Source organism: Puma concolor, chromosome E2, assembly GCF_028749965.1.
Source record: "Puma concolor isolate L17-30 chromosome E2, mPumCon1.1.hap2, whole genome shotgun sequence".
Lineage (NCBI taxonomy): Eukaryota > Metazoa > Chordata > Mammalia > Carnivora > Felidae > Puma > Puma concolor.
Genome location: NC_141681.1, coordinates 58840718 through 58866941, shown reverse-complemented (window position 1 = coordinate 58866941; position 26224 = coordinate 58840718). Strand labels below are relative to the sequence as shown.

The 26224-nt window shown below is 50.0% G+C and overlaps 1 protein-coding gene across 2 annotated transcripts; it reads right to left on the bottom strand.

Annotated features, from left to right (window-relative positions):
* Positions 1-5288: 5288 nt before the first annotated feature.
* CACNG7 (calcium voltage-gated channel auxiliary subunit gamma 7) lies at positions 5289-24384 on the bottom strand. Of its 2 annotated transcripts, none has more exons than XM_086690633.1 (6): positions 24269-24384; positions 21381-21605; positions 20972-21058; positions 20460-20600; positions 5974-6119; positions 5289-5663 (listed from the first exon to the last, which is right to left on the bottom strand). In XM_086690633.1, exons 2-6 carry the CDS (start codon positions 21574-21576, stop codon positions 5406-5408), a joined length of 828 nt encoding a protein of 275 aa, XP_086546759.1. In that variant the 5' UTR covers positions 21577-21605; positions 24269-24384; the 3' UTR covers positions 5289-5405. The 2 variants fall into 2 exon arrangements, with proteins under 2 accessions (XP_086546759.1, XP_086546760.1); XM_086690634.1 differs by having other exon boundaries at positions 20481-20600.
* Positions 24385-26224: the final 1840 nt, after the last annotated feature.

Here is a 26224-nt window from a genome sequence, read left to right as displayed (position 1 = left end):
TTTCTGACTCATGATTTCAGGATTCGTGAGTTTGAACCCAGCATCAGGTTCCGTGCTGCAGCTCGGAGCCTGGAGCCTGCTTCATATTCTATGTCTTCCTCTCTGTCTGCCCCTCTCCCACTCTCTCTCTCTCTCTCTCTCTCTCTCTCTCTCTCAAAAATAAATACATATTTTTAAAAAACATTTTTTTTTTTTTTAATTGCAGGGGACCTGGGGCGCCTGGGTGGCTCAGTTGGTTAAGCATCTGACTCTGGACTTTTTGACTCAAGTCATGATCTCATGGTTCGTGAGTTTCACAGCACAGAGCCTGCTTGGGATTCTCTCTGTCTCTCTCTCTCTCTCTGCCCCTCCCCTGGTCTCTCTCTCTCAAAATAAATACATATACTTTTAAAAAAAAATTGCAGGCACCCCAGAAGCGTTTGGTTATGTGTGTTATGTCTATCGATACATTACGTATTCAAAATCCAAACAGAGGAGATGTAAAAATCTGTCTTGATTTCAGCAAAATAATAGTAAACTCATTGCATGCTTACATAGACAACTTATTTTAGTGAAAATAACTGTATTTTCCCAAGCAAAAAATATATAATGGTGTTGGCTTATGTAAGTACATATTTATAAATGTATATACATATATATTTTTTTCAACGTTTTTATTTATTTTTGGGACAGAGAGAGACAGAGCATGAACGGGGGAGGGGCAGAGAGAGAGGGAGACACAGAATCGGAACCAGGCTTCAGGCTCCGAGCCATCAGCCCAGAGCCTGACGCGGGGCTCGAACTCACGGACCGCGAGATCGTGACCTGGCTGAAGCCGGACGCTTAACCGACTGCGCCACCTAGGAGCCCCTATAAATGTATATAAATGTTTTAATTTGTTTTTGAGACAGTGAGAGAATGGGGGAGGGGCAGAAGACAAGGGGACAGAGGATCTGAAGCAGGGTCTGTGCTGACAGCAGAGAGCCTGATGCGATGCGGGGCTCCAACTCACAGACGGAGAGATCATGAGCTCAGCCAAAGTTGGAGCCTTCGCTGACTGAACCACCCGGGCACCTGGCTTATATTTTTGAAAATCTGGTGCACCTGGGTGGCTCAGTCGGTTAAGCATCCAGCTCCAGCTCACGTCATGATTTCAGGGTTCGTGAGTTTGAGCCCCACATCAGGCTCTGCGCTGACAGCATGGAGCCTACTTGGGATTCTCTCTCTCCCTCTCCCTCTGCCCCTCCCCTGCTTGTGCTCTCTCTGTCTCTCTCTCTCAAAAATAAATTAAAAAAAGAAACATTTAAAAACAAACAAAAAAGATAAGTAAATAGATGGAATTATGTGGTTCCAGCATAGTCAGTTATACAACTTAGTGGTTAAGCTAAGAGACTCCCAGGATTCAAACCTTAGCTCGATCACTTACCAGCTGTGTGACCAGGAGAAGGTTAATTTATCTCTCGGTGCCTCCAGGATCTCATTTATAAAATGGGGATGAAAATAAAAGGCAGCAACTTCCTTGGGTTATTGAATGCAAAGTGGTTGGCATGTAGAAAACACTCAATAAATTATGCAATTAATTTATGCAAACTATCCTTATTAAGCATCCTTGAAAAACAATAAGGTAGAGTTACATAACTGATACTGATTCTCCACAATACTTGGCCATGTGCAATTGGAAGGTGCAGAACTATGTGTATAAAATGATAAATGCTGTGTCAAATAAATATATATGGGCTCCATACCTGGGCGGATTGAAACACATGTGTAAATACCTTCATATGCATATAGTAATGTTGAAATTATACATGGTAAGAAGATAATTCAGGGCAAGGGGGACTTCTGGAGTTCAAGAAGTCAGAAGTAGGACTGACTTTTCACAGCATGTATTTATTTATTCATTTATTTATAATGTTTAGCTATTTTTGAAAGAGAGAGAGAGAGCATGAGCAGGGGGCAGGCAGAGAGAGAGAGGGAGACACAGATTCTGAAGCAGGCTCCAGGCTCTGAGCTGTCAGCACAGAGCCTGACACGGGGCTTGAACTCACAAACCGAGAGATCACAACCTGAATCCAAGTCAGACCCTCAGCTGACTGAGCCACCCAAGCGCCTCTCACAACGTTTTTTTTTTTAATTTTTTTTTCAACGTTTTTTATTTATTTTGGGACAGAGAGAGACAGAGCATGAACGGGGGAGGGGCAGAGAGAGAGGGAGACACAGAATCGGAAACAGGCTCCAGGCTCTGAGCCATCAGCCCAGAGCCCGACGCGGGGCTCGAACTCACGGACCGCGAGATCGTGACCTGGCTGAAGTCGGACGCTTAACCGACTGCGCCACCCAGGCGCCCCACGTTTTTTTTTTTAAAGATAAGCAAATCTTTAATCTTTAAGATCCCATTCCATTTTCAAAATGTAAAAAACACAAAACAAAAGAAAATGAAAAGCTAGCTTGGTTCTTTAAAAAAAAAAAATAAAAAAAGGAAGGTATACATTTAGGAAGCTAGGTTGTCAAATTCTGGACAAAATTTGCAAATAGCCAGCACTTGCGCTGAAACTACCCTTCCTGTGGGCAAGACAGCACCAATCAATGGGAGATCCTTTCCCACTGAGCAGATATGCAGAATCTTTCTCAACACGGAGCTCCAGCCTGCCACTAGGAATCAATTCGTCTTGACCAAGAAGCTGAAACATCTTTCCACCCCAGCTCTCAAGCATGACCTCCAGAAATTCCTGAAATCATTGGAAATGACTCAGAGTATTTCCCTCAGGGAGTCTGATCCTGCTGAATCTTACTTTCCTGCTAACCTGCCCCTGCCACTCTCCCTGTTCCAGAGGGATTTGGAGTCCTTCTAGCCCATCCCCCTTCCTTTCTACAAAAAAAAGTAACTGAAGCCCTAGAGTTTAAAAGACTTCTCAAGGTCACAGAATGAGTTTGCATCAAAGTCGTGGTAGTGAAACATAGTGGCTGAGAGAGAGAGAGAGAGAGAGTAGGTTCTGGGATCGGACAGGCCTGGGTGGAAAGTCTTTGCTCCTTACCGGCTGGGTGATCTCAGTTCCCCGAGGGGAGTGCCCAGTGCCGGTTCATCTGCAAAGTGGGGTCGTCTGCAAAGCCTCGTTCCCAGGAGGTTTGGGAGAACCCATGGAAAGCGAGCAGCAGAGTCCGGCACCTAATGGTAGCTTGGTAAGTGTGGTGGTGACGGCCGGAGCTGTCCTGTTTGTACCCAAGAGGCTAAGCCCGGACAAGGCAAAGAGCCAGAGGGCTAGCATTGTGTCTCCTCTGGAAGACACTTCAAGAAGCAGCTCGTTAAGCATCCAGGCTGTTTTCGGTCCCTCAGTGGAGCAGGCGAGATCACAGATCTCAGGACTCACTTTGCAGCCTCTGATACAGGGCTGTTGGGAGCATCTCGTGAGATCCAGTACAGGAGGGGAGTGTGCAGCTCACAGTAGATGCGCCCTGCGTGGTGGCATTGATTTCTCAGCACAGTGACAGAATCAAGCCTTAAGAAGACCCACTGTTTCCCAGTGCAGGGGGAAGGAAGCTCAAGCTTTGGAACCAGATGAATCTCCTTTCAGCTTTGCCTCTGCCGGGTTTCCACCTGTGACCCTGGGTGAGTCATTTCACCTCCGTGGCCCTACCTGCAAAATGACTTCAGCAAACTCAACGTGAAGGCTTGGGGAGAAAACTAAATGAAGCAATGAACGTAGAAGGAAGGCAAGTAATAGTAACAGTACTCTAAGTGGTCACGGTTAACACCAAGAGTTAATTTTTATTGGTCCTGGTGGGTGTCATTTGCTGTCCTACATGCTTTACACGCACCGAATTATAAAGAGTTGCTGTTAATAACGATGATGAGGCAACTTAAACAGAAACCAATCTAACCTTATTCTGCAGGACGCGAGGCCCCGACCCCTGGCGGTTATAGAGACCTGGACCCAGACCCTGTATCCAATGCCCTCCCCCTGGGCAGGCGGAGACGTGTTTGAAATAAAGTTTATTGAAGTTTCTGTTGGTATTTACATATGATACACGGCAAATAACAGAGCCAGGCCCCCCACCCCACCCCTTCCCCCACCCCAAAGCCCCCCTCCCCCCGGCCTCGTTAAAAATCGCTGCGTAAAGACAGGTTAACTGCTGCAGTCCCCCCTCCCCCCTCCCACTTAAGATGCAAACTAAAAGCCCCCGTCCCTCCCCCTGCCCCCCTCCCCCCCACCCCGGGGGCCTTTCTGGTTCGTTGTACAACACTGTGCTACCTCGCCCTCTCTCCCCCAATAAGGGTGGAGGACGAGTTTCTGGTGACCTTCCCCCCAAATCTGTCCAAGGGGGCGGACGGACCCTTGAAAGAGGCCAGAGTTGGGGGGGGGGGTCTGAGATGGGAAGGGGGACTTCAATGAGGGGGGAGTGCCAGAAAATGGAAGACTTCGAGGTTTGGGGGGTTTCGACCCCCGCTACTGCCTCTCCCTCCCCCGACGGGTCCTCGAGGGGGAAGAGGCGGGCACAGGTGTGGAAGTGGCACAGAGGAATTCCCTCGAACCCTAGGGTCTCCATCCCTGTCCTGTGGTGTGCGGGGCTAGATGCACCTAGGGGCTTTGGATGCGCGGGCAGAAAGGAGGGAGACAGAGTGGAGGAAGAGGAAGAAGAGCAGGAAGAAAAAGAAGCCAAGGGCAGCTGAGAAAGCAAGGAGATCCGTTAGACGGCGCCCCCTAAAAGGCAGGCGACCTTCAAGAGGTCAAGAAGAGCCCGGCCGGTGAGGAAGAACGGGGCCTCCCAGGGGAGCGGAGAACTGTGGCGGGGGCGGGGTGGGAGGGAACGCCAGGTTAACCACGCCCCGGCGTCCAGCGCCCCGCTCCACCCCGCAGCCGCCGGCGCAGCAGGAAGGCCGCCCACCGCACCCAGGGACCGGGAAGGTCGGGAGATGAGAGTGGGCGGGCGAAGAGAGAAGTCGGGGGCCCAGGGGAGAAGAGAATGGTTGGCATTCCAGGCGGCTGCCGAACCTACTCTCCAGCCCAGCGCCCCTGCGGCGAGGCGGCGGCGGGTTGCGGGGCTCAGGGTGGGTGGGCGCTGGGCACCGCGGGCCCTGCGCGCTGGGTGCACGCTGGGTGCGCACAGGAGGGAAACCGGGGGGGAGGAGACTGGAGGGGCGGGGCGGGGCCCGAGGAAAGGGGCGGGCCCCAGGGAGAGGAGGCGGGGCCGTCTGCCAGTGGACGGGACCGATAGGGGGAGGAGCCCTTGGAAAGTGGGAGGGGCTAGGGCGGCGGGGCGGGGCCACCGGGAAGCGGACGCGGCTGTAGCGAGCACGCAGTCCTCCGGGGCGCATCCCGAAGCCCGGAGGGAGGGTGCGGAACTGTGGGGCTGGAGACCCCTGAGAAGGAGGAGGAGGAGGAGGAGGAGGAGGGAGAGGAGGAGAGGGGGGCTCCGAGGGGCAGGCCTCAGCACGGCGAGGTGGAGATGTGCAGGTGGTCCGGGTACTTGATGGCTGGAGGGTAGTTCTGAGTCATCTGGATGGAGACGTCGCTGGAGATGTCGGAGGGGCTGCGGCCGCGGCGCCACGCCTCGGGCTGCAGAAACTGGCCGGAGTAGTCCGAGCAGTCGCTGAGTCGCGGGCGGTAGAAGGCCGGGTGCGGACGGTACATCTCCTCCTCCGCGTAGCGCTTGGTGAACAAGTACACGGACATCACGCCAGCCCCCTGTGGCAACGCATGATCAGAGTCCCAGAGGCTGGCCCCCCACCCCGAGCTCCCGATGACCCCAAGACTCCAGACCCCCCACCCCCATCTCGCTCAGACCCAAGAGTCCAGCCTCCCAGCCCCTCCTCCCCCAGGACCCCAGAAGTTGGGAGCTCCCAGACCCCTCCTCCAGGACCCGGGGGTTAGGCCCTCAGCTGCCACCTCCCTCTTAAATCCAAAGTCTACACCCCCAGCTTCCTCTTCCTCCTGGACGCAGGAATGAGGGCCCCCAGAGCCCTCTCCATTCAAGTCTGGGGCCCGCAGACATCACCTCTTTCAGTAGGAAGGAGGAAGCGGCGAAGGCAAAAGACCACCCGTAGCGATAGTGGAAATACTGCTCAGAGCTGCTGGGCCGGTTCATGACCTCGTCATTGATGCTGGAAATGTAAAGAACCAAGCCCACCACCAAGGAGAGGCCTGGGGGGAGCAGAGGGGGCCCTTGGGCCGTTAGCAGTGAATCTCTTGCTCCAGCCCCAGCCCCTCCCCCATATCACTGCCGCCCCTTCCTGCCCCCTCCCCTCTCTTCCCTGCTGCGTCCTGAACTAAATTCCTTTTTTTTTTTTTTTTTTTTTCTGAAGCCCCTTGTGCTGGGCCTTGGCTGGGTGCAGGGATCGCAGAGATGAATGAACTTCCTCTCCTCACTCCTCCCCTAATCTGCTGTCCAGGAGCTCACAGAGCAATTGGGGAAGGCAGATGTGGGCATTGGTCAGTCGTGGCATACGCGGTGATATGCACAGTAAGGGAAGTAGTAACACAGAGTTCTCTAGGTCCAGAAGAGGCACCAGCCCACATAGGTGAGGGGCAGGGACAGAGGCAGGGGCAGGGGAAGCCAAGGAACGCTTCCTGGAAGAATGGTCTTCGTCTGAGTCCTAAAGGATGAGGCCTGGGTTGAGACTATGAATAATAATAACAACAACAAACAACTATGCGCCATGGGCTAAACCCCACCCACATCCTGTTTTTGTATGGCCCTTCTAGCTAAGCATGGCTTTCATAGAATTAAATTGTTGGGAAAAAAATCAAAAGAAGAATGATATTTTGTGGCATGTAAAAAGTATGCGAATTTCAGTTGGCAGTTCCTAAAAGTGTTAAAGATAGAATTACCACATGACCCAGCGATTCCTCCACTGGGGATCTCCACCCAAGAGAATAGGAAACATATGTTCACACAAAAACTTTGCATGAATGTTTGTAGCAGCATTCTTAATAGCCGAAAAGCGGAAAGAACCCAAATGTCTATCAACTAAGTGGATAAACAAAATGTGGTATAGCCGTATAAAGGAATATTATTCAGCCAAAAAAAGGAACGGCATACTGATATATACGGCCACGTGGATGAACTTAGAAAATAAGCTCAAGAGAAGGAAGACAGATGCGTGCTGTAGGGTTCCATTTATATGTGATGTTGAAAATAGGCAAATCCGTAGACACAGAGAGTAGATTAGCGGCTGCCAAGGAATGGGGTGGAGGGGAGGTTCCGACTGTTGTTAAAGGGTAAGAGGTTTCTTTCTGGAGTAATGAAAATGTTGTGAGATCGGGTGATAGGGATGGTTACACCACCTTGCAAATATACGAAAACCACTGAATCATACCGACTTTGTGTTTTGTGAATTAGAATACCTCAGTTCAAAAAGTATATGCATTTCAGGGGCGGCCTGGGGGGCTCAGCCCGTTAAGCTTCTGACTCTCGGTGTCAGTTCAGGTCATGATGTCGCGGTTCTTGAGTTTAAGCCCCACGTTGGGCTCTGACAGCGTGGAGGCCACTTGGGATTCTCTCTCTCTCTCTCTCTCTCTCTCTCTCTCTCTGCCCCTCCCCAGCTTGTGCTCTCTCTCTCTCTCTCTCTCTCTCAAAATAAATAAGTGAACTTAAGAAAAAAGTATATGAATTTCTAATGTCAGGCACTATAAATAAAATTTTATTGGTGCACAGCCACGCCCCTTTGCTCCTGTGTGGCCCGCACTCACAGTGGCAAGTACAGCCTGTTTGGCTGAGGATATTCATATCTGGCCTTTTACAGGAAAACTTTCCTGACCCCGGAATTGCAACGCGTACACGATCTGAGTGTCACCAGCCTCATCCCTGGTCAGTTTCTCTGAGCTCCCTCTACTTAGATCGCATGACTGTCTCACCCTGCCTTGAACTTGTCCAGCTTATTTCTGTCTCAGGGCCTTTGCTCTTGCTGTTCCCTCCAACTGCAAGACTCTTCCTCCAGGCTTCTCCAAGTCTCTCTTTCACTTCATTTACATCTCTCTTCCTTTGTCCCTTCTTTGAGCTCCTTGTTTAAAAAAAGATGCTCTTGGGGTGCCTGGGTGGCTCATTCGGTTAAGCATCCAACTCTTGGTTTTGGCTCAGGCCATGATCTCATGGGTTCATGAGATGGACCCCTGCATCGGGCTCTGTGCTGACTGTGCAGAGCCTACTTGGGATTCTCTTTCTCCCTCTCTCTCTGCCCCTCCCCTGCTCTCTCTCTCTCTGTCTCTCTCTCTCAAAATAAATAAACATTTTTAAAAATGCTCCTTTAGGGGCGCCTGGGTGGCTCAGTCAGCTAAGCGTCTGACTTCGGCTCAGGTCATGATCTCCCAGTTCTGGAGTTCGAGCCCCACATCGGGCTCTGGGCCGATGGCTCGGAGCCTGGAGCCTGCTTCAAATTCTATGTCTCCCTCTCTCTCTGCTCCTCCCCCGCTCACGCTCGGTCTCTCTCTCCTTCAAAAATAAATAAAAACATTAAAAAAAATGTTGGGCCGCCTGGGTGGCGCAGTCGGTTAAGCGTCCGACTTCAGCCAGGTCACGATCTCGCGGTCCGTGAGTTCGAGCCCCGCGTCAGGCTCGCGTCAGGCTCTGGGCTGATGGCTCAGAGCCTGGAGCCTGTTTCTGATTCTGTGTCTCCCTCTCTCTCTGCCCCTCCCCCGTTCATGCTCTGTCTCTCTCTGTCCCAAAAATAAATAAACGTTGAAAAAAAAATTTTTTAAAAAATGCTCCTTTACTCAGAATAGAAGAAATGGGAACTGTGAAGAGATACTGTTTCTCAACCATCAGGTCACCAAAAGTTAATAACCTTCACAACATGTCCTTTTGGTGAAGCTGGGGAAACGGCAGCTCTTATGTGTTGCTAGTGGGAGTGTAAAATGGCCCAGGCCCTGTGGAGGGGAATCTGGCCAAATCTAACAAAACCACACATGTATCTGTCCTTTACCTCAGCCATCTCACGCATAAGAATTTACCCTGAAGCTATCTGTCCAACCATACGAATGCACATATGCACATGTTAATTCACCACATTACTCATAACTGCAAAACAATGGAAATGACCTAGATGAACTTACAGAGAGGATGAGTGGGATACATTGTAAAACATCCCAGAGCAGACGACTGTGCCGCTGTGAAATGAGAATGAGGATGGTCTCTATGAACTGCTGTGCCATTCAATGAGAGTTCCAGACACTGTCACTCAGCTTAACAACAACAACAACAAGAAAGAGTAATGCGCAGAAGAATATACGAGTATACAGAATGCTAGCTTTTAAGGAAAAAAAAGTACATAAAATGCATATGTACATCTGTTTATTTTTGCAAAAAGAGACATGGTAAGGAAAACGAAAAACGAGGCTGATCACCTACAGGAGGTAAGTGAGAAGAGGAAGGAAGGGATGAGAGAAAAGTGGCATTGCTGATTTTTGCATGATCGGGACCCTTGGAACAATGCTAATGTTTTATATGTTCAAAAGATAAAACCAACAAGGATTGAGAAAAACCGAAAATTGAATACAAACAAAAATAAATGAAGCTAAGATTCCAAGTGACTTTTGAATACGGTACTTTGATTATATATTTCACTCTAAAGACAAAAGATCTGCAGAGAAATCTTGAACCTTAGTGGATTTGGGGGGCGGTGGTCTAGAGGTAGCAGTTCTTAAGCAGTGTAGGGTTGAGCAAATGTTCAAATATACTGATATTTAGGGAGCTGGAATTTTTCATTTGGAAGAAAGGAAGACACAGATAAGAATGGGGTGAGGTAAGGAAGAACCCTGGGGTGTCAGTATAAAACTCCTGTTTTACAAGCACATGATTCCCCACTTTGTGCCCTGAAGCATCCTAGCAGCAGTGACACCCCATCAGCAATGAGCACAGCAAGCACCCAGAGTTTGGTCTCTAATATCATCCCTCACTAAATAAGAAGCTAGGGCTTCCAGAAGAAGTAGCTAATTTGAAGCCTGGGGGAGAGGCAATAAAAGTGTAATTGTGCCATAAAGGAAGGAAATATGCAAAAAAAAAAAAAAAAAAAAAAAAAAGATGGGGACATATCAGAAAAGAATGCAGGGACTAGTCTGAAGAGGGTTCCTGGGGCACCTGGGTGGTTACATGTCTGACTTTGGCTCAGGTCATGATCTCATGGTTTGTAAGTTCGAGCCCCACATTGGGCTCTTTGCTGTCAGTGCCAAGCTCACTTTGGATCCTCTGTCCCCCCTCTCTCTGCTTCTCTCCCATTAGTGCTCACTCTCTCTCTCTCTCTAGAATAAATAAATATTTTTAAAAATGAAGAGGGTTCTTGGGGCATCTGGGTGGCTCAGTCAGTTGAGCATTTGACTTCAGCTCAGGACATGATCTCACAGTTTATGGGTTTGAGCCCTGTGTCAGGCTCTGTGCTGACAGCTGCTTTGGATTCTGTGTCTCCCTCTCTCTCTGCCCCTCCCCTGCTAGCACTCTGTCTCTCTCTCAAAAATAAATTAACATTAAAAAAGTTAATTTTTTTTTTGGGGGGGGAGGGTCAGAGAGAGAGGGAGACACAGAATCCAAAGCAAGCTCCAGGCTCTGAGCTGTCAGCACGGAGCCCCACGCAGGGCTTGAACTCATGGACCATGATCTCATGACTGAGGGATTGTGAGATTGGCTCAGGTCATGGTCTCGAGGTTCGTGGATTCGTGTCCCGCATCGGACAGCTCAGAGCCTGGAGCCTGCTTTGGATTCTGTGTCTCCTTCTCTCTCTGCCCCTCTCCCACTCACTCATCTCTCTCTCTCTCTCTCTCTCTCTCTCTCTCTCTCTCAAATAAATAAATAAATAAATAAATAAAAATAAAAGCTTCCTTTATCATAAAGGAACTTAACATACCATCTCAAGCAAGTGACCAAAACGAACATCACCAATAGTGGAGTCGACTGACACCATTACCTCCTGATGTGAGCGTGCCACAACTCCATTTACGTGGCCTTCCCGCTGGAAATGTGTAACCTGAATCCAGTCCTAAGGAAACTGTGGCCATTCCACTAGACAACTGGCTGAGCTCTTCAAAAAAAGTCAACATGAAAGATATTTCTTCTTTAAAAAGGCACAGGAACTATATAAAAGATGAAAGGCAATGAAAGAGACAGGATGGGGATATACAATGTATGCTCCTAGATTGCAAACTGAATTGGGATGAGAGGGGGCAGAAATGACTACAAAAGACAGCATTGGGACCATTGGTGAAATTTGAATATGGATTGTGTTTTAGCTATAATATTGTATAAATGTTAAACTTCCTGAATTTGATTATTGTACTGTGGTTAGAAAAGGTAATGGAGGGGCGCCTGGGTGGCTCAGTCGGTTAAGCATCCAATTCAGCTCAGGTCATGATCTCACGGTTCGTGGGTTCAAGCCCCGCATCAGGGTCTGAGCTGACAGCTCAGAGCCTAGAACCTGCTTTGGATTCTGTGTCTCCCTCTCCCTCTGCCCCTCCCCTGCTCATGATCTGTCTCTCTCTCTCTCTCTTTCAAAAATAAATAAAAACGTTAAAAAAGAAAGAAAAGGGAATGGATACACTTGTTTTTAGGAGATACTTGCTGAAGTATTTAGGGGTGAGGTGTTTGCTACTTATGTTCAAATGTATACATATATTTAGGTATATATATATATATATATATATATATATATATATATATATATATATATATATCTCAGATACAATATGGATAGAAAGAGAGAGAGAACATCGCAAAACATTAAAATTTGGTCCACCGGAAGGGTATATGTGAATTCACTGCATTATTTTTGGCTAATTTTTCGGTAGGTTGAAGTTTTTTTCCAGAACAACAAAAAGAAATTCAACAAACTAGGTATTCCAAAACAGGATTTTTTTCTCCCCAAGGTACCAAAGTATCACCCTAGAAATCACTTATTCATTAGAAAGAGGAAACTCCCTTTTCAATGAACAGCCCTGATGACCATTACCTTTACCAAAGTTTCAAACTTTGTTCCCGTCACGGGGAACGACCTGACATTATTCACCACCCAAAGTGATGGGATATACGAACGCAGCACTCCTCTGTATCTGCTTGCCAAACATTTTTAACCTGGATCTAATAAAGCCTCTAGTGTAGACATGACTCCCAGGTTACAGAGAAAGCAAGCAACAAGGAACAAATCAAACGACGCCATGGAAAAACAATCAAACAGATCTAAGATGGGGACTTTCTATACTAACTGACACCTTGGTCAGCAGTCTTCTAAAGGCCAGTGATATGGGTCAAGCCAGTAACACTGCATCCAGTGATCATTCTTAACACCCCCCAAAGACAGACAACCAGGCATTGTGTCTCTGGATGCAATGCGGTAGGATATAAACAGCACCACCTATCTTTGAAGTATTTTTTTTGCCAAACACACACACACACACACACACACACACACACACACACAGACCAGAAACCCATAAACCTGGATTGGATCAACAGTTTTATAGGTAAACACAGGGATGAATGAGCATATTACACAACATGAGAGGGCAACGGGAAAAATCCTGGAGGTGGGAATTCTACAAGACAAATGACCAGATTTCACCAACAAATAAGTGGCAAGGAAAAAATAGGAGAGAGACTATTATAGATTAAAAGATGCTTCAGAGATCTATCAGCTAAATGCACGGGTGGAATTTGAATCCTGATTTGCGACAAACTAACTGTAAAAAGGCACTTATTTATGAGACACGTGGGGAAGGAGAACCCTGACTAGATATTAAATGATATTAAGCAGCTATTCTTAATTGTTTGGGCATGATGGCTATGTTAAATAACAAAGTACTTATTTCTCAGAGATATACTGAAATATTTGTGGGTAAAAACGATTTAATGGCAGAGGCTGGCCTTAAAATAACGTAGCGAAGTGCAGAAGGGAGATACGGCCGTGGGACTAAAAAAAGATTCGCCATATGTTGGTAACTTTTTGAAGCTGAGGGAAGGATACACGGGATTTCACTTATTTATACTATTCTTTCTGTATTTTTATAATGAAGTACATTTTAGAAGTCAGTGTTGTAAAAAAAAAAATAGTGGGGGAACTAGTCTAGAGTAAAAGAGACGTGAACTAAATGCTGTGTGTGAACCAAGCTTGAATCCTGGTTTGGGGAGGGGAGCTATAAAAGGCATTCTTGAAACAATGGGACAGTCTGCGAATGGAATAAATTATATTATGGCATTACTGGAAGACTTCTTGGTATGATAATGGTGGTGTAGTAGAATGCCCTTCCTCTTAAGAGATGCATCCTACAGTGTTTAGAGATGAACTATTGTGATGTCCATAACTTAATTTTAAATGGTAACGTCCCAGAAAAGCATGGGGAGAGGGGAGAAAAAGAGGAGGGTGGAAAAAAAGAGAAAGAATATGGCAAAACATCAGAAAAGTGCAGGATTTGGGTGGAGTAAGGTATACAAAGCTCATTGCACTCTTCTATTGATTTCAAAGTTTTCATTAAAAAATTGGACTGATTGGGGCAACTGGGTGGCTCAATAAGTTAAGCATTGGACTCTTTATTTTGGCTTAGGTCATGATCTGACGGTTGTGGGATTGAGCCCCACATCAAGCTCTGGGCTGACAGTGGGGAGCCTGCTTGGGATTCTCCCTCTCCTTCTCTCTCTGCCCCTGCCCTCTCAAAATAAACGCATAAACTTAAAAAAAAATTAGAGTGAGGCGCCTAGGTGGCTCAGTTGGTTAAGTGTCCAACTTCAGCTCAGGTCATGATCTCATGGCTGGTGGGTTCAAGTCTCTCATTGGGCTCCATTCTGATAGCTCAGAGCCTGGAGCCTGCTTCAGATTCTATGTCTCCCTCTCTGTCTGCACCTCCCCCACTCATGCTCTCTCTCTCTCTCTTTCTCTCAAAAAATAACATCTAAAAAAGATTGGAGTGATTGAGATAATGCCCCCCATTACTCTCCTTCCCCTGTCCTATTTTTTTTTTGTCACTCTGATTACTACCTAACATGTAATTTGTATCTGTAATTGTTTCCACCATGCATCTCCCCCACTGGGATGCTTGGAACTAGACTACCTTGTTCCTGTTTGCATCGCTATCATGTAGCACAATAATAAATACCAGTTGAATGGATGAGGATACTTGCCAAGCAACTCGAGCTTCTAGCAAAGCTCATTAGTTGCTTTCTTTTTTTGAATGCATGCTAAATCCCCCCATTTCTCCATTTCCTCTAGGAATTAACTTTTCCTTGCTCTGAACATCCATAGCACTTTCAATTTCTAGAATTCCATAATTTTGGTATTCAAGAAGAGTGGGCCCACAAAGTGTGGTGGAAAAGCATCCGAGATAGATCCAGAAAGATGACCAGGCTTAAAGACAAGAAATAGCAAAGGAATCCTACAATCCACACTCACTCAAGTACCCATGTCCCTAGTACCCTAGTCAGGTACCAGGGGAGTCATCCTGATTTCTCTCTCTCTCTCTCTCTCTCTCATCCACCAAAGATTCTCAGTCATCAAGTCATGTCCATTTTACTTCCTGAATCTCTCATAAATCAAACCCCCTTCTTGTGGGGTAACTGGGTGTCTCAGTTGGTTGAGCATCCAATTCTTTTTTTTTTTTTACATTTATTTGTTTTTAAAAGAGAGAGAGAGAGAGAGAGCAGCGGAGGGGCAGAGAGAGAGGGAGGCACAGAATCCAAAGCTGGCTCCAGGCTCTGAGCTGTCAGCACAGAGCCCAATGTGGGGTCCGAACTCACAAATGTGAAATCATGGCCTGAGCTGAAGTCGGATGCTTGACCGACTGAGCTACCCAGGTGCCCCATATTCTTTTTTTTAATTTTTTTAAACATTTATTTATTTTTGAGACAGAGCATGAATGGGGGAGGGTCAGAGAGAGGGAGACACAGAATCCGAAACAGGCTCCAGGCTCCGAGCTGTCAGCATAGAGCCCAACGCGGGGCTTGAACTCACGGACCGTGAGATCATGACCTGAGTCGAAGTCAGCTTCTTAACCGACTGAGCTACCCAGGGGCCCCCAGGGGCCCCATATTCTTGATTTCAGCTCAGGTCATGGCCCCGGGGTCATGGGATAGAGCCCTGTGTTGGGCTGTGCGCTTAGTGTGGAACCTGCTTGAGATTCTCTCTCTCTCCCTCTGCCCCTTTCCCCTGCTCTCTCTCTCTCTCTCTCTCTCTCTCTCTCTCTCTCTCTCTCAAAACAAGAAACAAACAAAAAAAACCTTCTTGTAACCACAAATCCTCTGGCCCAGTTAAGGTTTATTGTCAATGCTTCTACCATTGCCCTTAAATCCCTATCTCCCTGCTTTAGGTACTGGTTCTTTCTAAAACCCATACAAACTCTAGCCTTCTCTTGTCAAAATTCTTCCTTGGCTCCCTGTTGTGCACAGAAGTTTTTCACTCCTCAGCCTGACATCCTAGTTCTGCGATCTGACTCCTGCTAACCACCTTAATTCCATTTTAGATTGCAGTTCTAAACAACAGACATTCTGCATAACGCAAGTCAGGAGCAAAGGTTGATAAGGATACAAATAAACAAATATTTCCAAAGAGAGAGAATTTTTTTGTGGCTTTTTTTGCTTTTTTTTGTTTTTAGTAATTAAAAATCATGTAAAAACAATAGCAAAAGTTATTCTCATCATTCTTTCTACTTCCTGGATATTTTGTAGTGGCTCTGGTTCTCCAAAAATAATCTTTCCCCCTTTTTGCTCCTTTCTTCTCTTTCTCCCTCCTTCCCTCCCCACTTCCTTTCTCTGTGATCCAACTCCCATTACATCCCCCCCCCCCCCCCCACCTCGCCCCACATCTGTTTCAGAATATCACCCTAGGCAAGAATCACCTACATTCCAAGCTGAATAGAAACAACCCGGCCTTAGAACAATACGGTTTCAGAACCATGGAGAGCTGCACACGAGTCTACCTCTGCCTTAGATGCTTTCTAGGGCATTAACACCTGCTGTGAATTCCACCACTGTACAAGGCACTCTTCTTTCTTCATTTGAAAAATTCCCCCTCGCCCTTTCAGCTTCATCTACTCAGATGTCACCTCCTCTTGGAAGCCCTCCCAGGTCACTCCACCACCACCCTCCACCACCCTACAGTACCAAGTTAATACATCTTCCCCTTTCCCAGAATGCCTTAAGCTGTCCTTATCATTCATCCTTCATACAAATATTTCAATGTGTAGTTTGTACCAGCAACTCATCTAGGCTTTGCAGACACAAATGAGAGAATGTTTGTAAGTGTCCATGTATTTTGGAGGGTACATTCTGGTAGGAGGCAGGAAGCAAATAAGATGACAATAGCAATAAGTGTGATGAAACAAATATAAAGTTTGCAATGTGGTACATAGTATAGTGGGGGCGAGGCAATATTACATACTGTTGTCAGGGAGACAAACTCTGAAGGGAGAAAGTTCAAGCCCTTTGAGTACCAGGAGGAAGAGACTTCCAAGCATGAAGGGATAATGAGTGCAAAGTCCTCATATGGGACTGAGATGAGCATTTTCAAGGAATAGAAGGAGGCCAGTGTGGCTGAGGTTGTAAGCAATGAAGAGAGTGTTAGTGGGTTAGGAAATGAGGTCAGAGATCTGAGCAGTAGCCAAATCATGGAAAACCTTGTAGGCTAGCATGGGGAGTTTGGATGTATTCTAAGTGCAATGGGAATCCACTGAGCATTGAAGGGATTTAAGCAAGTGTGTAGTTTTCATTTGCTGGGTAATTGGGGCTGTTTTGTAACTGACTGCATGTGAGCTCTCACTTAGGATTCAGCCACATCTTCAGTGCTCTGTTCAGGACCTGGCATGTAGGATGTCTGGGTAAATGTTTGATGAGCAAATGAATGAGTAGATGCATGTTGCGGGTCAGGGGTTAATATGGGCTTTGCATGGGAAGCATGCTTCTTATGACCTGGAAAAAGAAAATCAATGACATTCCATCCTCCACCCTGCTTCTCTCGACAACCATATCGAGTCAGTCATCTGGTTCCATTGATTCTTCTGTCGATCTACTTCTCTGTCAAAGTCATCCTGTTGCCTTTAGCTTTCCATCCCTAGCCCAGCTCAGGCCCCAGCTGCTCTTGCCCAAACCACTGCATAAGCTTCCTCCTTGGTTTGCCAATTTCTTTTCTTTTCCCCCCACTAGTCCATCCCCAACATGCTCCCTGAAAGATGCTTAGCACCCAGGTGTGACCCAATCCCTCCCCTGCCCCAAATCTCCCACCACTTTATCCAGAATTGAATGCCAAAGCCACCATTTACCAGCCCTTGGGCAACTAACTCCTGTCTCTCTCTCCAAGTCTTGGTTTCCTCACTGGGAACATGAGGCAGATAGACTAGATTATTCTGTTCTAGGATCTAAGACGCTGGTACTGTTTCCATCCTTTCCTCTACTTTTAAATCTCTTTAATTTTTATGATTTTTTAAAAAGCTTTTTATTTTTTATTTTCTTATTTTTTTGAGTAATCTCTACACCCAACATGGGGCTCAAACTCACCCCAAGATCAAGACTCCCATGCTCTACTGACTGAGCCAACCAGGTGCCCCATTTTTTGTGTGTGATTTTTCATTGTGGTGGGGCAATACAGTGCCATAGTGAAAGCTTGGGTGGGGGATCCTGCTTCCACTATGGAGCAAGGTCACCTGTGAGTGCTTCTGTTTCCTCACCTGGAGAATGAGAATCACAGTGGCATCTGCCTTACAAGGTAAAGAAACGAAATAACCTGCATAAAGCACTTAAGACTTCCCCAAACCATGGCGCTCCATGAAGTGCTTATAATTTTGGCTGTTGCTGTGATTAGTACCATGTATATGTAAATGTATGGTTGCCCTTCACATCTATGATCTGGACCAGGGCTCAGCAAACTACCGTTTGCTCCAGCACTTGCTTTTGTATGGTTTGTGGGCTAAGCATGGTTTCTCCATTGTTAAATGGTGAGAAAAACAAAACAAAACAAAACAAGAAGAATATTTCATGGCTCGTGAAAATTACATGGAACTCAAATGTCAAGATCTATAAATAGTATCGCTGGGACACAGCCATGCCCACCACTGCACCTCTGGTTGTTGTGACACTACAACCCTATGGCTCACAAAGCCTGAAATCGGTACCATTTGGCCCTACATGGGTTTGCTATCCCCTAAGATTTGTCCTGTCCAGACACCTGGGTGGCTCAGTCGGTTAAGCGTCTGACTCTTGGTTTTAGCTCAGGTCATGATCTCATGGTTTCATGAGTTCGAGCCCCATGGGCTGACAGTGTGGAGCCTGCGTGGGATTCTTTCTCTCTGCCCTTCCCCCACTTGCGTGCTCTCTCTCTCTCTCTCTCTCAAAATAAATCAACTTAAAAACATTTTTTTAAGGGGTGCCTGGGTGGCTCAGTCAGTTAAGTGTCTGACTTCAGCTCAGGTCATGATCTCACAGCTTGTGGGTTCCAGCCCCATGTCAGGCTCTGTGCTGACAGCTCAGAACCTGGAGCCTGCTTTGGATTCTGTGTCTCCCACTCTCTCTGCCCCTCCCCTGCTCACACTCTGTCTCTTTCTCCTTCAAAAATAAAAATAAAAACATTAAAAAAAAAGATATTTCCTCTCAGCAATTCCATACTGTAGCCCATGAAGTTAAGGGGAAGAATTTGAATGCAGGGTTTTCTAGGTTCACAGCAGTATGAACTGTCAGTCACTACACCCCAAAACCTTGAAAGCACATGACCATAGGCCATATTTTGTGAAATGAACTCAAGGAAGGGCTTTAGGAAGCAGGCTTCAATCTCCCCAAATTGCTCTGTTGTTACATCAGAGGCCTGACCTCCAGCCATGACAGCACCATCGATCCTCAGCCTGATCTTGGGAAGTCAGGTCCTGGGGCACCACAGGAGCATGAGCCTGGGTTTTGGGAGGAGAACACCCTCTATGCTAACCGACTACTCTGTCACTGGGCTATGCTACCCCTTCTGTGAACAGCAAACAATGGGATTTTCCTTCTAGTGTTTTGGGTAGATTGAATAAAAGCGACTACCCTCGCCCCACTTCCTCTCTCTCTCTAGGACACTATTTTTCCGTATGAAAAACGATGAGCCCTTTCGGCTCTGACGCTCTGGGATGGTGATATTCTATGTGCCTTATTTTAGCTCAGTGTCTGGCTCTACATGCTGCGATTCAAGTTTACAGGCAGGTTGCACCCTGGTTTCTCTGGAAAACGTCTCTTCAGGTTAGGTTGGAGGCAGGGGGGAGGTTTGGCCTGGAGAAAGCTGACTGAGGAGCAGGGAGGAGATTGGGGGTACCCAAACATCCATCTTCAACTGTCTGTGGAGCCAACACTAAAGAGGGATCCAAGTGTAGGCCCCAGGGGACAGAATGGAAATGAGACGTATGCAGGCTCTGTTCATAAAATATCAACTGAATTAGAAGGACCCGAATGGAGCGTAACTAAAGTATGTTGAATGAATTTGAGCCAAGTTGAAGAACTGAGTCAAAATGCACTGGGGTTAGTTGGACCAGATTGATGAGTTAAATGTGTCAGGGCTGAGTTGACCTGGGCTGAACTGAGCTGAGATGGACTGAAATGGACCATGCAGTGCTGACATTGGAGGAGGGTAACACCTAAGACAGAACTCTGCAGGGGAGCTCAGGACACTCGGTCCCCCAGCACCAGTTTATGCATCTTGGGCAACTCCCTGCACAACTGTGGGCCTCAGTGCCCCCATTTTATCAAGTGAGTGCTAATAATAACACTCCCTGGCAAAGATGTTATGGAAAAGGTGTGAGATCACTCGTGCAAAAGATCCTCATGTCTCAAAAGAAGAAACAAACAAATATTGAAATGTAGCTAATGATGTGCATGGTGAAATACTTTGGGTGAAATTTATGGACGCTTTTCTTTGAACTGCATAAAGAAATAAAGGTGGATTGATGGGTGGATAGAAATATAGATAGATGGACAGATACGGGGCAAAGCAAGTCTAGTAATAGGGTAACAGTTGACTCTAAGTGGTGGGTCCGCCCATGGGTGTTCATTCCAAAATCCTTTCCACTTTTCTATTTGAAAAATGTTCGAATACAATGTTGCACAGAAAATAAAGAGCCTTATGATATGTTAACTGCTAAAATATCAGGAGTGGTTAAAAAACACAGCCTCTGGAGGCGAAGGGTGTGAGGCTGAGTCCCAGCTCTGTGTCACTGGTTGTATGGGCCCGAGCAAATGACTTCACCTCTCTGAGAGTCTGTTTCTGCATCTGTAAAATGGGGCTGTTGATAGCATTTATCTCACAGGATTGTGGAGAGCATCAGAACAGAGCCCCATACCTAATTAGCACCCCATAAACATTCGCTATGATTTGGTCCTCCCAACAAGCTGTGAAATGGGTGCTGTGATTTCCATTTCACAGAGAAGGAAAGTGGGGCTCAGAGAGGTTCGGCAACCCCTCCAGATCACACAGCAAGGAAGCGCCTTTCTTAGTGGAAGAGAGACCACAGGTTCCTGGAACCAGCAACAGTCCCCCAGCCCCTAAGTCCTTTCCTTGGGCTCACCCGAGAGGATGAAGAAGATACCAGAAACGAAGGCCAGAATGGTCCTCTGTGGGCGGATGTGGCCGATGTTACTGATGACGAAGGCCGTGAACACTAGGAAGAGACTGACCATGGGGAAGGGGGTGGCTGTGCGCACCGTCTCTGAGAGAGGGGTAAAGGGAGAGACAGGGGGTGAGGGGAGACTCTGAGGGGGGGGGGGTGACACCTTCCCATTCCCCCTGACTCTCCACTCCCACCATCCCCACCCCCCTTGTGGCTCCTCCCCTTTCCCATACCTCCACTGCTGGACCCATTCCTGAGCCCAGGCCCCACCCCTTTTGGTTTGGCCCCACCCCATTCCTGTTGACTCCACCCACTGCTCAGGCCCCGCCCCATCAACCTGGCCGGTTCTCTTCATCCAGCCTCTGCCTTCTTTCAAGCCTCCACCCCTTCCCTGGTGCTGCCCTTTCTCCTGGGCCTCTCCCTGTGATCCTGCCCCCCTTTGCCTGCCCCCCGCCCCCGCTTCCCCTCACTCAGAATATTCTCCGTGTTTTCCGTCACCAAGTTGATCTCCGGTTCAAGGAAATACTCCGAGGCCACACAGCGACCCTTCTCCCGGCCTGCGGGGGGGGAAGATAAGAAGGTAAAGCTGGACGAGAGGCTCCTGAGTTGCGGAGAGACAGGGGTTTTATTCTGCCCATTCAACACTGGAACTGTCCAGGAGACAAGGACTGATGGACTCTCCAGGTATTAGGGACCCTGGAATTGGGTGAGCATGGGGCTCTCAGATCCAGGACATCAAGGGCTAGAGATCGGGTCTCCAGGAGAAAAACAGGACCAGTTTCTGGACTTCTGGAACCCAAGGGATAGAAGTACAGGTAAGGGCTCTTGGGTCCCAGGCAAGGCAGGGGCAGTTGAATGGACGGCAGGTGAGGTCCGTACCTGCAAAGAAGCAGACTCGCCAGAGGCCTGCGTGCAGGGCCATCTTGACCTCCGTGGTCTGGTTCTGTGGCAGCACCGTTCCCTCCTCCATGTACAGCCAGTAATCAGTGCTGACCGCGATGCCCACGAGCAGCAGGCCACACGCACCGAACACGCTGCTCAGCAGGGTCAGGGCGCGGCTGCTGCAATGACTCATCGTCAGCGGCGGGGGGCGCCCTGCGGGGCCTGAGTGAGAGACAGAAAGCTGTTGTCCTGGAGAGCCCTGGTGGGGCTAACTAGATTCCCCAACCCCAAGCAAACACCTGGACACTGGACCCAGGCTCTGACCTCTGTGCCCTAACCCATGACCCCATTTCTGGATGGGAACCAGTGACATCAACTGTTGACCTTCAACCCCAGGCCTGGCCTTCCCACACCTGACACCTGTGTTCTGGATCCTGATGAGAGGCCCCACACCAGATCGCCAGCCCCAGAATAAGATTTTCAACTGTAACCCTTCAGCCCAGATCCAGAGATTGGACCATGTGTCTGGACCTGGGTCCCAAATATCATGACTCTGACTAGAAACTCAACTCCCATATTCTCAATGCCAGAACCAGGCCCTCCAACCCTAAACTTAGGCCCTTTCCCAAGCCCTCCACCAGAATCCTTAACCTTGAGCCTGGTCCCATGACTCAAACTTACACTGACCAGGCATTTCAACACAAGAACCAGGTGTATCTCCCCAATCCTGACTCGTGGTACCTTAACCCTTTTCTCTCGGAGTCTGTTTCTAAATAGTTACCAGAAATCCCCCAAGTGGGTCACTAACAAGAAGAACCCTAAGTAAGGGTCCCACTAACCGAGGACCCACTAACCAAGACCTTGAGCAGAGGCTCCTGCCCAAGTTAAAACACTTGGACTCTTCTCTTGACATGTAATACCCAATTCTGACACCAGGACCTTGACCCCATGACCTTCTGACTCTGCTCCTGTGCCTTGACCTCAATTTGATAACTCAATCTGATACCTCAATCTGAGATCGTGGCCCATGACTCAGATGTAAGATTCCAGAACCCTAATCCCCCCCATCCCAGATCCAGGCAGGTTCACCTGGGATGCTGGGGCTCCATCTCAAGCTGCTGGATCCCAGAACACTGGGACTCAGAGACCTGGAGCCTGGATTTTGGCTAGAGATTCCAGAATGTCAAAACCATGAGCTGGGTCCCGCCCACCCCCTCAATTCAGCACCCTAGCCAGAGTACCCTAGACCATCTTTCAAACTAGGGATCAGTGCTCTGAACCCTAAACCCCCAAATCAGGAAGTCTGTGATTCCCCCTTCATGGGCCATCACAAGGTCCCCAAATTCCCTACCAGAGATTCCAGATTCTAACCTCCAATGTTAGGACTTCCAATTACACATCCAACCTGAAATTCTGATCCCTCTAATGCTGGAGCCTCAAAACACGAGAGATCTCCAGTTCACAGCCGTGGCCTTCCAAATTCCAGTCGGGGAGCTGGAGTTTCGAGCCAGGGAGCTCATAATCCCATACTTCCCACTCTTGTCCCCCATCCCCCAGCCAAGAACTTTCCCCTGCACCACACAATCCCATGATTTGGGGGGACTCAACTTGGGATTCCCTTCCTATTTCATCCAGGGATCTCTACGTCCCTGAATACCCGGGATCCCCACCATCTTTTTAAACTAGGAAGGTGAAGGGACGCCTGGGTGGCTCAGTCAGTTAAGCGTCTGACTTCAACTCAGGTCATGATCTCGCGGTCCATGAGTTCGAGCCCCGCGTCGGGCTCTGGGCTGATGGCTCAGAGCCTGCAGCCTGCTTCGGATTCTGTGTCTCCCTCTCCCCCACCCCCCCCCCCCCCCCCCCCCGTTCAATGCAGCCAAGACTTGAGACCCCGCTTTCTTTAATCAGAATTCTTGGAGCCTTGAAACTCTGACCCATGCCAATAAGGATCTTGGAGTCAGACAACTTTCATCACCGCCCACCCCCCATCTCAGCACCCAGAGCCCTCACCCCCCACCAGACCCCACCCCCAGCCTCCTGGAGGAGTCAGGGAAGCAAGTCTGGCAGAGCTCTGTCCAGCTTTTCCTCCCATCCCCCCATCCCAACGCTCCGGGGCTTAACCGCCAGCTACTTGCTCCCCTTCCAGTCCACTCAGCTCAGAAACAAGCATCAAAACCCCAGTCACCCTGACTGCCTGAGTCCCAGGTAGCTGACCTCAGCTCCCCCCACCCGCCATGACTCCTTGGACTCTCAGCTGGGACCTTGCCCACTGACACCCTTCTCACTTCCCCTCAGAAACCCCCTCCTGCTGTGCTCTGATTCCTCCTGACTCCAAGTGGCCTGCCCAGATCTCATTCTCCTCTAGCCCTTTTTCCTTTGGGACCCTCCCCCAGGCCTGGAGCCACCTTCTTATCCTTCTGTATCGCAGCCTCTTCTGGATTCAGGATCCTTCGGATCCCAGGGGTCCCATTCTCCAAGCCCCAAGTCCAAACTCCGTCTCCCTCCAATCTCTTGAGGAACGTATTCTCTGTTCCTGGGGACCCCTTCTCAGACTCACATCCTGCTCTCACCGGGCCCGGGCCCTCCCCGCTCATCCAGGACGGCCTCCCTCAAGGACCTGGCCTGCACCCTCCTCAGGGCCCACGGTCTCTAAGACTCGGACATTAAGAGTACAGTTGCCCCACTCCAGGACCCTCGGACCCTGTCCTCCCGGATTCCCTAGGCCCGATGTCCCCCCACCCCCCATTGCCTCCCGAACTCGGGCGTCCGGACCGCCAGAATCCCACACCCCAGGTCCCTTCAGGGCCCTTTTAGCCCCAACCCCTAGCTTCCAGCCATCTCAAGGGGACCCCCCACTCCTTCCAGGACCCTCCCCTCGCGCTCACCTCGCTCAGGGCTGGGCGGACGCTCCGGGCCGCGGGCCCCGCAGCCGCATGACCGGCCCCGCGGCTTCCCCCGGCCGCCGCCGCCGCCACCGGGGTCGCCGGTGCCCGCGCCCCCCGCCCCCGCCCCGGAGCCCGGCGTCCCGGCCCCCTCCCGGCCTCCCACCCCCCACCCCCCGCGCCCGCGGCCTCACTCGGCGGACGGCGCCGGGAGCTGGGACCGGCGGCCGCTCATTGGCTACTGCGGAGGAGGGGAGGGGCGGGAAGGGAGGGGGAGGCTGCAGGGAGGGAGGGAGCTGGGCCTTGAGAATGGGGGAGGCAGGGAGGGAGAGAGAATAGAAACAGAGGCAGAGAGCCCGAGAGGGGCAGGGGCGCACAGAGACGCAGAGAGACGGGGCCGAGGGTCCGGGACACACGGAGACCTCGAGGCTGAGAGATGCTGAGACTCGCAGGTCTGGGGACCAGGGGAGACACAGAGACGGCCTAGAAGAGACAGAGAGAGAGAGAGGAAAGGAGAGACAGGGATCAGCTCTAAGACCCCCTCTGCCCTCAGGCTCAGAGATTCCGGGGCTCTGGAAGTGGAGAGGCCAGAGACACAGAGACAGAAAGAGACAGGAAGACGCTCAGAGGCCCTGGGCTGAGAGATGCTGAGACCCAGAGACCTTGAGCTAGGGAAAGAGGCAGAGAGAGAGAGAGAGAGAGAGACGGGGGGAGAGAGAGAGAGAGACCCTGAGAAGGAGAGAGCGCGGGGGCAATCCTGGGGCTCCCCTGAGGAAGACTGGGGCTCTGGCCAGGCCTGGGGCGGAGCCTGGGGTCTGGGCGGCTGCAGGAGGCGGGAGGGGGCGTCCCGGGCCGGGGTCCCCAGAGCAGCAGGCGGGCGCAGAGCGGAGCCGGGTCCTGCAGCCGCCGCGGAGCCGGGAGCCGGGCCAGCCCACCCCCCACCCCCCCCGCCGTGATGTCAGCGGGGCCACTCTTAAAGGGGCAGGCCGCCCGCCGAGGGTCGGAGCGGGGCTGGGGGCCGCGGGCAGAGCATGGGGGTACCCCCACGGTGCTGGGGGAGCCAAGGGGGTCCCCAGCATCCAACCGAACCGAGTCCCCGGAACCCAAGAGCCTGCAGAGACGAGGAGACGCCGGGGCTCCCCGAGGGAGCCTGCGAAGCTCTGGGGCTCAGTCCCCTCCAAACACACAGACACAGGCACACCATTCAACCGGCCTGCCCCGGGTCTGGGACTACATTTTCCATCAGCCCCCGCGGAGAGGGGCCGCACTTGGGGGAAGGGGCCGCCGCGGTGTCTGCTGGGAACTGTAGTCCGCTGGGACTTCTTTCCACCGCCCCCCACCCCCACCCCCCTTCTCCGCAAGTGGGTCAAGGCAAAGAGGCCCGGAGGGCGCGTCCGCCTGTCTTCGGCCTCCGTGGCTGAGTCTTAAGCTCACGGGTTCTGGGTGTCTGCCTGCTCTGTCGTGGGGTCTCCCAGTGATCAAGTCTCCAGACCCCTCAACGGGAGGCTGGCCTGTCATCTCCCCGCTCAGGACTGCTTCCCCCCACCCCCACCCCCGTCCCCCGCCCCGCGCCAGACTCTGGGTTTCAGTGTGTCTGTGAGCGTATGTGTTGCTCTGGGTGAGTATGTGAATGTTTGTGTCTGTGCTGGGGCGGGGGGCGGGCTCCACCGGGCATCCCCAGTGGTCTGCGTGTCCATTCCTACCTCCTTGTGCATGTGCCCACTTTGGGCCCTCGCGCCCCCCAACCCCCACCCCCGGTCGCTGCTCTTTCCCTCTCCCGCTGTGGGTCTGTTCTGCCCACTTTATGGGTCTCTCTGCTTTCCCTCTCTCTGCCGCCCCACCCCCAGCCTGTATATGTGTGTGAGCGCGCGCGCGCGTTTCCGTGTATGTTGTCCCACCTCCACACCCCGCCCCCCTTCCTTCTTCAAGCTTTAGAAGAAAACATCCCAACACCCAGCA